Raw genomic sequence first — 16,038 nt, forward strand, 5'->3', positions numbered from 1 at the left:
GGGAGTTTCTGGGTGTCAACACACCATTTTCTGGGAGTGTTTGGAAAAACGCAGGCTGGGCCGGGCGTTTGCTGGGCGGATATCTGACGTCATTACCGTGTCATTCGTCGCAGCAATCATCACACAGAATAAGTAATAAGTAATTTTCCTGCAAAGCGAAAATACACTCCCCCGTGGGCGGGGACTATGCGTTTGCACGGCTGCTAAAAGTAGCTAGCGAGCGATCAACTCGGAATGAGGGCCTATGTGGGCCCATGCTCCTCTTTACAGTGCAGTAGACTCGGGCATCTGCTCCAGCTTAGACACACTGCACCAGGTAGATCCCTTGAGACACACTGCGCCAGGTAGTGCCCCTTAGACACACTGTGCCAGGTAGAGCCTCTTAGACACTGCGCAGGTAAAGCCGCTTACACACACTGTGCCAGGTAGATTCCTTTAGACACACTGCGACAGGTAGAGCACCTTAGACACACTGCGCCAGGTAGAGAGTGAGAGAGAGAGAAAGAAAGAAAGAAAGAAAGAAAGAAAGAAAGAAAGAAAGAAAGAAAGAAAGAGGGAGAGGGGGTGGTGCGTGTGTGTATGTAATTACCTAGGATACTGAGTGAGTGAGAGAGTGAGTGAGAGAGAGAGTGTGTTAGTGAGTGAGTGAGTGAGTGTGTCAGTGTGTGAGTGAGTGTGTGTGTGATTACCTTACAGGGGGAGAGCCCACAGCACGGCAGACCCACCACTTGTCAGGGGAACCGCACTATATAGCAGCCCGGCGCCTCAGCGACGAAGTAACAGTCCGGGGCTCAGGGAGCACACTCATGAGGCTGCAGTCTGGTGCCGGGAGAGCACACTGAAGTGGCTGCAGACAGGAGTTGGGGGAGCATGCTGAAGAGGAAGCAGTCAGGCGCCAGGGGAACCCACTGATGGAACAGCAGCCCAGCGCCTCTGCGGGGGAGATCAGCTACCACTACGCATGCAGCCGACAAGGTTGCGATGCGGCCCTATATCCCACCTAGTTTCGTCCCTGGTCCAGCATTAGTTTGCTCCCTTCCCTCAGCCAGATCCCAGCACCTGCAATCTCAATCGCCAACACCATCATCAATATCCTCACTAATGATCAGAGGTAGTCCTGCATCCAGGATAGAGCTAAGTGACTCCTCCCCTATCCAGGATTCCTTAGAAGAATCCTTCAGTGCTAGGCCTACTGCTGTTGCTGCTGTTGGAGGTGGATTTTTATCCCAGAAGGGAACTAAGATGACTAATAGTCATTTCAAACAACAATTGACTGTAAAACAATCCTTTGCAAGAGGATGCAAGTATGACAGCTGTCACCTAGTCACACAGCGGATCACTGATACTATGAAGGCTATGCTGGTATTAGATCTGCATCCAATATCCGCCATTAATGCAGTGGGTTTTAGACAGTTAATTGAGGTCCTGGGTCCCTGCTGCCAAATTCTTGGTTGAATTTTACTAGACGAGCAATTCCTCAGCTGTACCAGGATGTTAAAAAAATACCCTAATTACTGGCCTACAAAATGCCATTGTACCCACTGTCCACTTAACCACAGATATATGGAGGAGCGGAACTGGGCAATCAAAAAATTATACAGAGCAGCTGATTGGTTGCCATGGGCGGAAACTTCTCCACTGGCTCACTTCTCTGTGCTTTTCAGTGCTTAGTACATCTCCCCGTATATGACTTTGACAGCCCACTGGGTGGGTGAATTGCCTTCAGCAGCAGGAATAGCAGCATCTAACAAAGCCAGCTCATTCAAAGGCAGTGTACTCTGTGTATCACCGGCTTAACTAAGAGCAGAGCTGTAACTAGGGTGGGGGGGGTAGGGGGGTAGGCGACCTTGGCACCGGATTGTAGGGGGCGCCGAGAACCCCTAACATGCTCTCCCTATGCGGCAACGGTAGCAGCTTAGAGCTGTCGGAGCTGCTGCATTTCTGTGAGTAAACTGAAAATAAACTACAGCTCTCAGAAGCCCTCGGGAGCTGTAGTTTACTTTCAATTTCCTCTCTGCAGTGTGCTGTGCATGGCGTAGCAAGAAGTCTCTCTCTCTCCTCTGTAGCAGAGCCGGCTGGCTGCTGACATCCCCTCTATTGTGACCTCCCCTTGCTTGTCCTGTGCTACTGGGGTAAGCAGGACACGGGGTGGAGGGGATGGAGAGCTGCTGCAGAGGCACAAGTGAAGGAGTGAAGGAAGGGCCCGTGCAGCTGCTGCCTCATGAAGGAGTGAGGTGAGGAGGCACATTCACAGCGGGCACAGCCATGGGGACAAGCTGAAAAGAGAGGGAGGGCCCCCTTGTCTTAAGTACCCCAGGCCCCTCAAAGGCCTAATCCGGCCCTGCTCTGTAGGTGGGGTGGGAAGCTGTGCTGTAGTGCCTCCAGTCCTTCCCCCTTATACTTCTTCCCCAACAGCCCGGCCTGTGAGTGGGGTCAATCCCCTGGGGTCCCACTGCACACCTCCTCTCACGGAAGTGCGACTTCCTGTCCCAGCCGTGCAGTAATGTATGTGTCTGTGTACCGCTAAGGATGCACCTGCCGCCAACAGGAAAGCCGGAGGGCCGGACGGGAGGAGAGAGATCCTGCAGAATGGGAGGTATGTGTGCACCTACCACACACACATGCAGGTCCCTGCTAAACTTGCTAAGGCAATTTTTCATGTCAAAAAGTTCTGGAAGCCCGGAGATAAAGATTCTGAAAGTATGCAAATAGGAGAGCGCACTCGTGAATGAATCATAAAAAACTTTTACTGATAAAAATATCCACGTACATGTAAGTTTAAAAAGGCACACTTAGCCAGCTCCACCGACATGTCCAACAAGATATCGTTAATAACGAACACTGGTGTCCATAGAGGGGAAGCCTGCTATCTGTCTGGTCACAGCCCGGAATCAGCAAACAGCCGTCTACGAAGGTGAGTCACGCCCAACTAGTTTCGTCATCAGAGGACTTCGTCAGGGGATGTGACGAAGTCCTCTGATGACGAAACTAGTTGGGCGTGACTCACCTTCGTAGACGGCTGTTTGCTGATTCCGGGCTGTGACCAGACAGACGGCAGGCTTCCCCTCTATGGACACCAGTGTTCGTTAATAACGATATCTTGGTGGACGTGTCGGTGGAGCTGGCTAAGTGTGCCTTTTTAAACTTACATGTACATGGATATTTTTATCAGTAAAAGTTTTTTATGATTCATTCACGAGTGCGCTCTCCTATTTGCATACTTTCAGAATAAATATATATATATATATATACACATATATATATATATATATATATATATATATACTGTATATATATATCTAATACTTTTTATATATTTTTTTATTTATTCTTTTATATATATATATATATATATATATATATATATATTATTTATCTATTTATTTATTTATTTCTATATTATTATTTATTATTTTTTGGGGGGATGACTACCTTGCCCCGGGTGACAAAAATCCTAGTTTCGGCCCTGCTAAGAAGCATACTGCTGACAACCTGTTAGAAAAACTAAGGGATGTCATAGCAAAATGGCTTACCACTATTTGGACTCTCCCCAAGATTTGTTATTTGTGAAAAAATATTGTGAAAATATTACAGCTGGGTGAATTCCAACACGTCCCATGTTTTGCTCACACTATTAACTTGGTGGTATACAGTTTTTAAGAAATGACAGGGGCATGCAAGAGATGCTCTCTGTTGCACGATAAAAATAATTCTGACATTTTCAGCATTCAGCAGCTGCATGAAGAAGACTGCAGCACCTGCAAGAACAGTTCAATATGCCCTGCCACCAACTGAAGCAAGAGGTGGTAACAAGGTTGAATTCCATCGTTTACATTCTTCAGCGGATGGAGGAACTACAAATGCCATCCACAGCTATACAGCAAGCCATGACATTGGGAGAGGAGAGGGAATGTACCTTAGTGCAACCGCAGCACAGTGGAGAATACTTTCTGTGTTGTGCAAGGTGCTGAAACCTGTTGAAGTAGCCACCTGTGACTTGAGTTCAGACACTGCCAGCTTGAGTCAGGTGATTTCCCTAATTAGACTTTTGGACGAGTAGGTTGAGAAATTGAAGGAGGAGATGAAACAAAGCAATACTGCTAAGTATGTCACACTTGTAAATCAAGTCCTTTATTCATCTCATCAGTCATAGGTTGTGTCTATTTCCAACGGATCCAGATCTTAAGAGATGCAAAGAGCTCCTGGTGAGCAAGTTGTCAGCTCAAGTGGCACATGACACAAGACTGGGCCTAATTCAGACCTGATCGCTAGCAAGCGATTTTTCCACTGCTGCGATCAGATAGTCGCCACCTACAGGGGGAGGGTATTTTAGCTGTGCAAGTGTGCGTACGCATGTGTAGCAGAGCTGCACAAACAGATTTTGTGCAGTCCCTGCGCAGCCCAGGACTTAATCAGCCGCTGCGATCACATCCTGTCCAGGACCAGAATTGACGTCAGAATTCTCCCTGCAAACGCATGGACACGACTGTGTCTTTCCAACCCCTCCCTGAAAATGGTCAGTTGCCACCCAGTTGCCTACTTCCTGTCAATCTCCTTGCGAATGCCCATGCGAACGGATCCATCGCACAAACCCATCGCTGAGCAGCGATCCGCTTTGTACCCGTACAACACGCCTGTGCATTGCGGTGCATACGCACGTGCAGTTCGGACCTGATCGAAGGCTGTGAGAAAACGCAGCCTAGCGATCAGGTCTGAATTACCCCCTATGTCTCCTCCTTCAGTTCCTCCAGCAACTGCTACTGCCAGGAAAAAACTCCCACGAGACCCAATGGTGATGCAGAGGAGTCAACAGAATGCTTTGACATCTGGTCGGGTCTACAAGTATTGCCCAAAATTAGTGACACCTCTACTGTAACTCCATCTAATTCGATCACCATCCAAAGAATGGTCTAGGATTAGTTAAATGACAGCATACAAATAGGCATGTCACAGAGTCCCTTTGAGTATTGGAAGGGAAAAAAGGCAATTTGGAGGCCCATGTACAAGCTTGCTTTGCATTACTTGAGCTTCCCACTCTCCAGTGTGTACTCAGAAAGAGTTTTCAGAACAGCTGGGAACCTTGCTAACGATCGGCGTAGGAGGTTACTTCCTCAAAATGTGGAAAAGAGAATGTTCATCAAAATTCACTGGAAATTTCAAAAGGAAGACCTTTACTGGCAATTATATCAAAACACAGAGACATCTGTAATGGTGGATTCCAGCGAGGATGAATTAATCATGTGTGAGGAGGATATAAACACTGATGAGGATAAAGAGGATGATGGCATCTTGCCACTGTAAGAAGAGATCATTAACAGCACTATTAGCTTAACTGTCTTAAGTTGACTGGTAGCTTGTTTTGTGGGGTCTCAAACAAACCAAGTACTTCGGCCACAAGTGTCAGTCTCTGTCACTGAAGTGCTTGGTTTGTTAAACTGTGCATGTCCTTTTTACTATTCAACATAAAGGTGAGGGCCTAAGGACAATTCTTGCACCACTTGTCTATTCTGTAATTGTTGTGTGGCAATGTTTCGTAGATGTGCTATAAACTGCAGCATGTTTGTGCTGCTGTTCTGTCGCTTAGTAACAAGCCAGCACGCTGCAGCCTTTGGCCTATACTGGATGAAAACAATATTGTGAGCTGTGAGATGGTCACAATTGATTGGAAGTGACTGGAAATGAATGTTATTGAGGTTAATAATACTGTAGGAACACCAAAAGGCCCAAATTATGAGATTTTAGCTGTTTTTATGAATTTTTGAAAAAAATTAAATACAGATCCAAAACCAAAACACGTGAGGGTGGTTTTGGCAAAACCAAAACTGAGTTCAAAACAAGAACTTAATACAGATACAAAACCAAAACACATGAGTCGGTGCACATCTCTAATAGCAACCAATAAACTTCTAGTTATCATTTGTTTAATATATTCTTTAAAATATAAGACATAGGGGATGATTCCGAGTTGTTCGCTCGCTAGCTGCTTTTAGCAGCATTGCACACACTAAGCCGCCGCCCTCTGGGAGTGTATCTTAGCTTAGCAGAAGTGCGAACGAAAGATTAGCAGAATTGCGAATAGAAATTTCTTAGCAGTTTCTGAGTAGCTCCAGACTTACTCAGCCATTGCGACCAGCTCAGTCCTTTTCGTTCCTGGTTTGACGTCACAAACACACCCAGCGTTTGCCCAACCACTCCCCCGTTTCTCCAGCCACTCCTGCGTTTTCCAACTCGAACGCCTGCGTTTTTACGCACACTCCCATAAAACAGCAAGTTTCCGCCCAGAAACACCCACTTCCTGTCAATCACACTACGATCAGCACAGCGATGAAAAAGCTTTGTTATGCCGTGAGTAAAATACCTAACTTTTGTGTAAAATAACTAAGCGCATGCGCTCTGCGAACATTGCGCATGCGCAGTAAGCGACTAATCACAGTATAGCGAAAATCGGCAACGAGCGAACAACTCGGAATGACCCCCATAGGTGGGTATCCAGTTAGTGGTGAAAAAACATTGGGTGCGAAAAACAGAAGTTTTTGCTATTTTTCCTGATGTTTCACCAATATTTGATTACAGGTTATCCTATTAAGTCGCCCATAAAAAAAAAAATCCTTTTTCCTCGCAAAAACGCAGGTTCAGTGAAACCTGTGTGTTCTCGCATTTGGGTTCCCAAAATGCCGATGCTTATCGGGGATTTTATTTTGCCTGCCTGAGCCAGGTGCAACAAAATCCGAGATGAGCTGCCTTTTCGGGAACCATAGGATAGCCCCGGCAATACAATTACCCATGGTAAATTGCCTCTGGTAATTAAATAAAGCCTATAATCTGATTGGTTGCTATGAACAACTTTACCTGTCCTCTTTAAAAGGTGGTAAATGATCGCAGGTCATTGGATACTGCCCATAATCTGATTGGCTGAGCAACTTAACCTGTCCTCTTTATAAGGTTGGATACATCTCCACCATAGTACCATAAAAACAAACCTATGCAGAGTCTATTCTCTCATATCTTTTTGGGAGTGTTTTTTACAGGTTGTAGGTGGAGGTATTGTGACCGGCGGTCTAGTGACCACCAATCATATAACTGCATCCCTTTTATACATACATATAATGTGCTTTAAACAAACTCTGGAGACCCCAATGAAAGACTGACATTTGTCGTAAACACAATGTTGTTATTTTAATCCACTTTGATTTATATGGTGCATTTTTCACATAAATACTGTATAACCCACCTGTTTTGCTGGATAATTGTTCTAGACCTTTATCTGCATTAAGTCCTAGGGCAATGGTATGAATGGTTGCTCCGCTATCTATAACTTCAGTTTGACATGTTGTAATACCAGTGTCTTCTCCATCTGTTAACAACACAATTTCCGTTCCATGTGTGCTTCCATCCAGCAGTTTGTTAACCTGTATACATAGTCACAGACAAATAATATAACATTTTATGTTTTATAATATAATTTTTAATTAGAGATATCTGAAATGTACAGTAGAATATGTTAGACATGGAGTGCACCACTGTGCAGTCCCTAACCAAGATGGCCCCTAACAGTGCATCTGCGCATGCACGGCTCCATCTTGTCACTGTGTATAAGCAACAGGGTGGATGATGGATAGCCTACTCTTAGTTCCTGAGACCCGCAATATCACCCCGCTATAACTGCTGTTCCAGAGCCCTGCATCGCTATCTATAGAGAAGACACTCACTGGCTGGTGAGCTATCTACACCCATGTTCTACTACAAGGTTCGCTCCATTGCTGAACCATTCATTGTAGCAGTGAGTCCAGCTGTACATTCACTTCCACAAATAAACCACAGAACCTGGTTAAGTAACCTTGACTGGTCATGGCCAATACCAGTGGTTCCCAAACTCGCAACAGTTCACATTTTCCAGGCCATCCTCACAGAATCACAAGTGAAATAATTAGCTCAACTTGTGGACCTTCTAAAATGTGTTAGTGAGTAATGAGTACACCTGTACACCTGCTAGTTGACCTGGAAAACGTGAACTGTTTGGCATCCTGCAAGTTTGAGAAACAACCAAGTTAAATAGATTAAAATATAAACAAATCAGTGAGTGCAGTGACCCCAACCAGCTGTGGCAACATTCAGAATACTATGAATTGAGTTTCCCCCCTCCCGCTCCCCCCCCCCCCCTCCCCCTCCCCCTCGCTCAGCACACATCGCGCTGTGCTGAGCGGGGGAGAGATGTGTGCTGAGCAGTCTGTGCTAGACCGCTCAGCACACATCTCTGGGGAAATCTCCCTGTCAGTACTGGCCTTTAGAATGCACACCTAGGAGTAGGTGACTAAGAGGTACATTTACTAAACAGTGATAAGAGCAGAGAAGTGAGCCAGTGGAGAAGTTGCCCATGGCAACCAATCAGCACTGAAGTAACATCTATAATTTGCATACTATAAAATGATGCAGAGCTACTGATTGGTTGATGGGGAAATTTCTCCACTGGCTCACTTCCTCACTCTTATCATTGCTTAGTAAATGTACCCCTAAGAACTTAATTGTTCCTCTTGAATGGCTTCTTACTCTTAAATGTTGTCAAGAAAGAAAACAAAGCTGACAAACATCTTTCAAATCAGTGATACTCAAGTACCCACAATAGGTTATGTTTTGAGAATTTATTTCTGTGGTAGCAGGTGGGATAATTACTGACCCAGCAAAATAAATGAACTCACCTGTGCAATAAAGAAAAATTTAGGGGGTGATTCAGAGCTGATCGTAGAAGTGCTAAATATAGCACTTCTATGGTCGGATTCTCTGACATGCAGAGGGACGCCCAGCACAGGGCTAGTCTGCCCCACATGTCAAGCCCTCCCCCCCCCTCCCCCGCAAGGGTGCAAAAGCATCACACAGCGGCAAGGCTTTTGCACCCGTCGAGTTGCTCCCTGCCTTTGTAGCCTAGCTGCGCTGGCAGGGGGCTATCTGCTGCGTTCCAGGTCGCAGCGGATGCGTGTGACATCAAGCAGGCGATGAGATCTGCCCCCGCAAGGGTCCGGAAGCGCCTGCGTTGTCCTGACCGTGCCCCGCCAACTGCGTTCTAATGCTGTTGGCACACCTCCTCCCGTCCTGTGATCGCAGCCCTGATTGTGCACTGCGCCCACGAAAGGGCTTCAGACTTTGTTCAAGTCTGATTTAGGCCCTTAACCTGTTCGTCAGCTCCAATTGGCAATCTGGTAGATTTACCAAGTTTACTGTTATGTGGGCAGTAACATTTTGACAAAAAAATCTGATCTGGGACAAAAATGGAAACAAGATTCCTCAATATACAGGTACACCCAGCTGTGGATACTGGGATTGTTTTTCTGAACTTGGCATAGACAGTAATATTGTATGCGCCTCACAGACAGAGCAGAGGCTGCTGTGTTCCTGCTCCCACCAAGGTACATGCCCCCTGTTCTCCACACTGCACAGGACATTATGCCTGTACACCTGTCACCACTGTCTCTCCCTGCATTCTGCTGTCACCCTCTGCCTCCTCTTGCCTTCCGTTGTCACTCTGTGCCACCCCCTGCCTTATGCAGTCACCCTCTGCCTCCCCCTGCCTAACGTTGTCACCCTCTGCCTCTCCCTGTCACCCACTGCTGTGTGGGATATTATGAACTTGGGCTGGGGTAGAGGAGGTGGGTCCAAATTATATTTTTGCACCTAGGCCCACCATTCACAAGACCTGCCTTTGGTTCTATGTATCATGTAATTATAGCTATGATTTAAGAGTAGTAAGAAATAAAAAAAATAAAAAAATTACCTGAAATCCCATACGAACTCCAGCACAAATGTTAGTACCGCCAGATGCCACCTTTGGAAGATGCAACTTCAGCTTTTCACGATCAAAAGTGTCAACTATTTTAACTAATTTAGTTTTGACAGTGGCATCATTAGAGAATACAACAATTCCAACATAAGATCCAGGTTCAACAATTTGCATGACAAACACTTCTGAGGCTTGGTACATTCGACTAATGCGATCATGCTGCAGGTATTGGGGAGAAAAGTAAACACCTTAGATGATAAACAGGATTGTTTATAACAGACTAATATTTAACATGTGGATAGTACTTAATTAATACAGGTTGAGTATCCCTTATCCAAAATGCTTGGGACCAGGAGTATTTTGGATATCGGATTTTTCTGTATTTTGGAATAATTGCATACCATAGTGAGATATCATTGCGATGGAGCCCAAATCTAAGCACAGAATGCATTTATATTTCATATACACCTTATATACACAGCCTGGAGGTCATTTTAGCCAATGTTATAATGTACTTTGTGCATTAAGCAAAGCTTGTGTACATACACACAATTCATTTATGTTTCATATACACCTTCTACACATAGCCTGAAGGTCATTTAATACAATACTTTTCATAACTTTTTGTATTGAACAAAGTTTGTGTACATTGAGCCATCAGAAATCAAAGGTTTCACTGTCTCAGTCTCACTCAAAAAAGTCCGTATTTCGGAATATTCCGTATTTCGGAATATTTGGATATGGGATACTCAACCTGTATATACTTTCAGCTGGCACAGTGGTAATGCTTGACCCAGACTGGAAATTAGGAATATAACAAACTTGTCTAATGGACTCATCATTCACCAAGTTCTTAACTAGCTGGCGATACAGTCATTCTGTTTTATCCTTGTCTCCTTTCCTCCCTGTCTGTCTGTTTGGCACCTCCCCCCCACCTATCTCTGTCCAATCTCAATCCCATCTTTCTCTCACTCCCACCCATTTGTTTCTTCCTCTTTCTCATCTCTGTCTTCCATCTATTAGTGATGAGCGGGTTCGGTTTCTCGGAAACCGAACCCCCCCGAACTTCACGCTTTTTACACGGGTCCGAGGCAGACTCGGATCTTCCCGCCTTGCTCGGTTAACCCGAGCGCGCCCGAACGTCATCATCCCGCTGTCGGATTCTCGCGAGGCTCGGATTCTATCGTGAGACTCAGATTCTATATAAGGAGCCGCGCGTCGCCGCCATTTTCACACGTGCATTGAGATTGATAGGGAGAGGACGTGGCTGGCGTCCTCTCTGTTTAGAGTAGACTAGAGAGTAGTAGAGACACTTGATTTACTAATTTTGGGGAGCATATTAGGAGTACTACTTGCTGATAATGTGACCAGTGACCACCAGTTTAATTAATCCGTTCTCTGCCTGAAAAAAAACGATACACAGTGTGACACAGTCACATACCATATCTGTGCTCAGCCTCAGTGTGCTGCATCATCGATGTAATACTGTATATCTGACTGTGCTGAGTGCTCACTGCTCACACAGCTTAATTGTGGGGGAGACTGGGATGCAGTTATAGCAGGAGTACATATTTTAACAGTGCACACTTTTGCTGCCAGAGTGCCACTGCCAGTGTGACTGACCAGTGACCACTGACCACCAGTATATTGTGATTGTCTGCCTGAAAAAGTTAAACACTCGTCGTGTGGTGTTTTTATTCTATAAACGCATTCTGCTGACAGTGTCCAGCAGGTCCGTCATTATATAATATATACCTGTCCGGCTGCAGTAGTGATATATATATATTTTTTATATCATTATCATCCAGTCTATATTAGCACTGCAGCAGACGCAGTACGGTAGTCCACGGCTGTAGCTACCTCTGTGTCGGCAGTCGCTCGTCCATCCATAATTGTATACCACCTACCCGTGGTGTTTTTTTTTTCTTTCTATCTTCTTGATACTAGTAGCTTACTTTAGGAGTCTGCAGTGCTGAGCTGACAGTGTCCAGCAGGTCCGTCATTATATAATATATACCTGTCCGGCTGCAGTAGTGATATATATATATTTTTTATATCATTATCATCCAGTCTATATTAGCAGCAGACGCAGTACGGTAGTCCACGGCTGTAGCTACCTCTCTGTGTCGGCAGTCGCTCGTCCATCCATAATTGTATACCACCTACCCGTGGTGTTTTTTTTTCTTTCTATCTTCTTGATACTAGTAGCTTACTTTAGGAGTCTGCAGTGCTGAGCTGACAGTGTCCAGCAGGTCCGTCATTATATAATATATACCTGTCCGGCTGCAGTAGTGATATATATATATTTTATATCTCATTATCATCCAGTCTATATTAGCAGCAGATGCAGTACGGTAGTCCACGGCTGTAGCTACCTCTGTGTCGGCAGTCGCTCGTCCATCCATAATTGTATACCACCTACCCGTGGTGTTTTTTTTTTTTTCTATCTTCTTGATACTAGTAGCTTACTTTAGGAGTCTGCAGTGCTGAGCTGACAGTGTCCAGCAGGTCCGTCATTATATAATATATACCTGTCCAGCTGCAGTAGTGATATATATATATTTTTTATATCATTATCATCCAGTCTATATTAGCAGCAGACGCAGTACGGTAGTCCACGGCTGTAGCTACCTCTGTGTCGGCAGTCGCTCGTCCATCCATAATTGTATACCACCTACCCGTGGTGTTTTTTTTTTCTTCTATCTTCTTGATACTAGTAGCTTACTTTAGGAGTCTGCAGTGCTGAGCTGACAGTGTCCAGCAGGTCCGTCATTATATAATATATACCTGTCCGGCTGCAGTAGTGATATATATATATTTTATATCTCATTATCATCCAGTCTATATTAGCAGCAGACGCAGTACGGTAGTCCACGGCTGTAGCTACCTCTGTGTCGGCAGTCGCTCGTCCATCCATAATTGTATACCACCTACCTGTGGTGTTTTTTTTTTCTATCTTCTTGATACTAGTAGCTTACTTTAGGAGTCAGCAGTGCTGACAGTGTCCAGCAGGTCCGTCATTATATAATATATACCTGTCCGGCTGCAGTAGTGATATATATATATTTTTTACATCATTATCATCCAGTCTATATTAGCAGCAGACGCAGTACGTTAGTCCACGGCTGTAGCTACCTCTGTGTCGGCAGTCGCTCGTCCATCCATAAGTATACTAGTATCCATCCATCTCCATTGTTTACCTGAGGTGCCTTTTAGTTGTGCCTATTAAAATATGGAGAACAAAAATGTTGAGGTTCCAAAAATAGGGAAAGATCAAGATCGACTTCCACCTCGTGCTGAAGCTGCTGCCACTAGTCATGGCCGAGACGATGAAATGCCAGCAACGTCGTCTGCCAAGGCCGATGCCCAATGTCATAGTACAGAGCATGTAAAATCCAAAACACCAAATATCAGTAAAAAAAGGACTCAAAAATCTAAAATAAAATTGTCAGAGGAGAAGCGTAAACTTGCCAATATGCCATTTACCACACGGAGTGGCAGGGAACGGCTGAGGCCCTGGCCTATGTTCATGGCTAGTGGTTCAGCTTCACATGAGGATGGAAGCACTCAGCCTCTCGCTAGAAAAATGAAAAGACTCAAGCTGGCAAAAGCACAGCAAAGAACTGTGCGTTCTTCGAAATCACAAATCCACAAGGAGAGTCCAATTGTGTCGTTTGCGATGCCTGACCTTCCCAACACTGGACGTGAAGAGCATGCGCCTTCCACCATTTGCACGCCCCCTGCAAGTGCTGGAAGGAGCACCCGCAGTCCAGTTCCTGATAGTCAGATTGAAGATGTCAGTGTTGAAGTACACCAGGATGAGGAGGATATGAGTGTTGCTGGCGCTGGGGAGGAAATTGACCAGGAGGATTCTGATGGTGAGGTGGTTTGTTTAAGTCAGGCACCCGGGGAGACACCTGTTGTCCGTGGGAGGAATAGGGCCATTGACATGCCTGGTGAAAATACCAAAAAAATCAGCTCTTCGGTGTGGAAGTATTTCAACAGAAATGCGGACAACATTTGTCAAGCCATGTGTTGCCTTTGTCAAGCTGTAATAAGTAGGGGTAAGGACGTTAACCACCTCAGAACATCCTCCCTTATACATCACCTGCAGCGCATTCATCATAAGTCAGTGACAAGTTCAAAAACTTTGGGCGACAGCGGAAGCAGTCCACTGACCAGTAAATCCCTTCCTCTTGTAACCAAGCTCACGCAAACCACCCCACCAACTCCCTCAGTGTCAATTTCCTCCTTCCCCAGGAATGCCAATAGTCCTGCAGGCCATGTCACTGGCAATTCTGACGAGTCCTCTCCTGCCTGGGATTCCTCCGATGCATCCTTGCGTGTAACGCCTACTGCTGCTGGCGCTGCTGTTGTTGCTGCTGGGAGTCGATGGTCATCCCAGAGGGGAAGTCGTACTCGTAAGACCACTTTTACTACTTCCACCAAGCAATTGACTGTCCAACAGTCCTTTGCGAGGAAGATGAAATAACACAGCAGTCATCCTGCTGCAAAGCGGATAACTGAGGCCTTGGCATCCTGGGCGGTGAGAAACGTGGTTCCGGTATCCATCATTACTACAGAGCCAACTAGAGACTTGTTGGAGGTACTGTGTCCCCGGTACCAAATACCATCTAGGTTCCATTTCTCTAGACAGGCGATACCGAAAATGTACACAGACCTCAGAAAAAGACTCACCAGTGTCCTAAAAAATGCAGTTGTACCCAATGTCCACTTAACTACGGACATGTGGACAAGTGGAGCAGGGCAGGCTCAGGACTATATGACTGTGACAGCCCAATGGGTAGATGTATGGACTCCCGCCGCAAGAACAGCAGCGGCGGCACCAGTAGCAGCATCTCGCAAACGCCAACTCTTTCCTAGGCAGGCTACGCTTTGTATCACCGCTTTCCAGAATACGCACACAGCTAAAAACCTCTTACGGCAACTGAGGAAGATCATCGCAGAATGGCTTACCCCAATTGGACTCTCCTGTGGATTTGTGGCATCGGACAACGCCAGCAATATTGTGTGTGCATTAAATCTGGGCAAATTCCAGCACGTCCCATGTTTTGCACATACCTTGAATTTGGTGGTGCAGAATTATTTAAAAAACGAGAGGGGCGTGCAAGAGATGCTGTCGGTGGCCAGAAGAATTGCGGGACACTTTCGGCGTACAGGCACCACGTACAGAAGACTGGAGCACCACCAAAAATGCCTGAACCTGCCCAGCCATCATCTGAAGCAAGAGCTCCAATCTGTCTGCACAAGTCCATGTATATACGAAAAAATGTTTAGCAGCTTATTGCATCAATTATATTAATTAGCAATCTCTTAAACAAATATTGACGCCAAGTAGGTAGTTTAGTAATGATCTAAACCACAGTTTTCCTCACAGCTGAACAGTTCCATTAAGGCAGTTCGTATAAATTTTGTTACAACTGTAACTAATGAAATTACTATGTATCAGGTTGAAATTTGTGTACCGTACAGAATGCTTCTGTTAACCGGCTTGCAAGCATACATACGGCGTCCCTCCTGGTTAGTGTTTCTCGTCACTGTCCGTTCACTTTGGAGGGGAATCACTTCATATGTCACTCGCCGTTTCTTATCCTCCCGGCGGCTGGCCGTGCGGCTGGAATATTTCCTCGTCAGCCTTACTGGAGGTTATAGAACTTGTCAGCAGAGAAGGCATACACAACCCCGCGCCTTCGGGGTGTTAGCAGTCACCGACCAGTTGATGTGCAAAATGCTGCGGTCTGTATGAGAGTGTCTGACACTCTCATACAGACCGCAGCATTTTGCACATCAACTGGTCGGTGACTGCTAACACCCCGAAGGCGCGGGGTTGTGTATGCCTTCTCTGCTGACAAGTTCTATAACCTCCAGTAAGGCTGACGAGGAAATATTCCAGCCGCACGGCCAGCCGCCGGGAGGATAAGAAACGGCGAGTGACATATGAAGTGATTCCCCTCCAAAGTGAACGGACAGTGACGAGAAACACTAACCAGGAGGGACGCCGTATGTATGCTTGCAAGCCGGTTAACAGAAGCATTCTGTACGGTACACAAATTTCAACCTGATACATAGTAATTTCATTAGTTACAGTTGTAACAAAATTTATACGAACTGCCTTAATGGAACTGTTCAGCTGTGAGGAAAACTGTGGTTTAGATCATTACTAAACTACCTACTTGGCGTCAATATTTGTTTAAGAGATTGCTAATTAATATAATTGATGCAATAAGCTGCTAAACATTTTTTCG

General features: G+C 45.5%; 1 protein-coding gene across 1 annotated transcript in view; it reads right to left on the reverse strand.

Moving 5' to 3' along the window:
* Nucleotides 1-16,038, reverse strand: part of LOC134957793 (calcium-activated chloride channel regulator 1-like) — a 262,420-nt gene that overhangs the window by 48,084 nt on the left and 198,298 nt on the right. Inside the window, exons 8-9 of the mRNA XM_063939962.1 lie at nucleotides 9,767-9,991; nucleotides 7,232-7,409 (exon numbers count right to left, since the gene is read on the reverse strand). Of these exons, the coding sequence (XP_063796032.1) occupies nucleotides 7,232-7,409; nucleotides 9,767-9,991 (403 nt within the window). The remainder of the gene's footprint in view (nucleotides 1-7,231; nucleotides 7,410-9,766; nucleotides 9,992-16,038) is intronic.

This window comes from Pseudophryne corroboree, chromosome 9 (genome assembly GCF_028390025.1).
Source record: "Pseudophryne corroboree isolate aPseCor3 chromosome 9, aPseCor3.hap2, whole genome shotgun sequence".
Lineage (NCBI taxonomy): Eukaryota > Metazoa > Chordata > Amphibia > Anura > Myobatrachidae > Pseudophryne > Pseudophryne corroboree.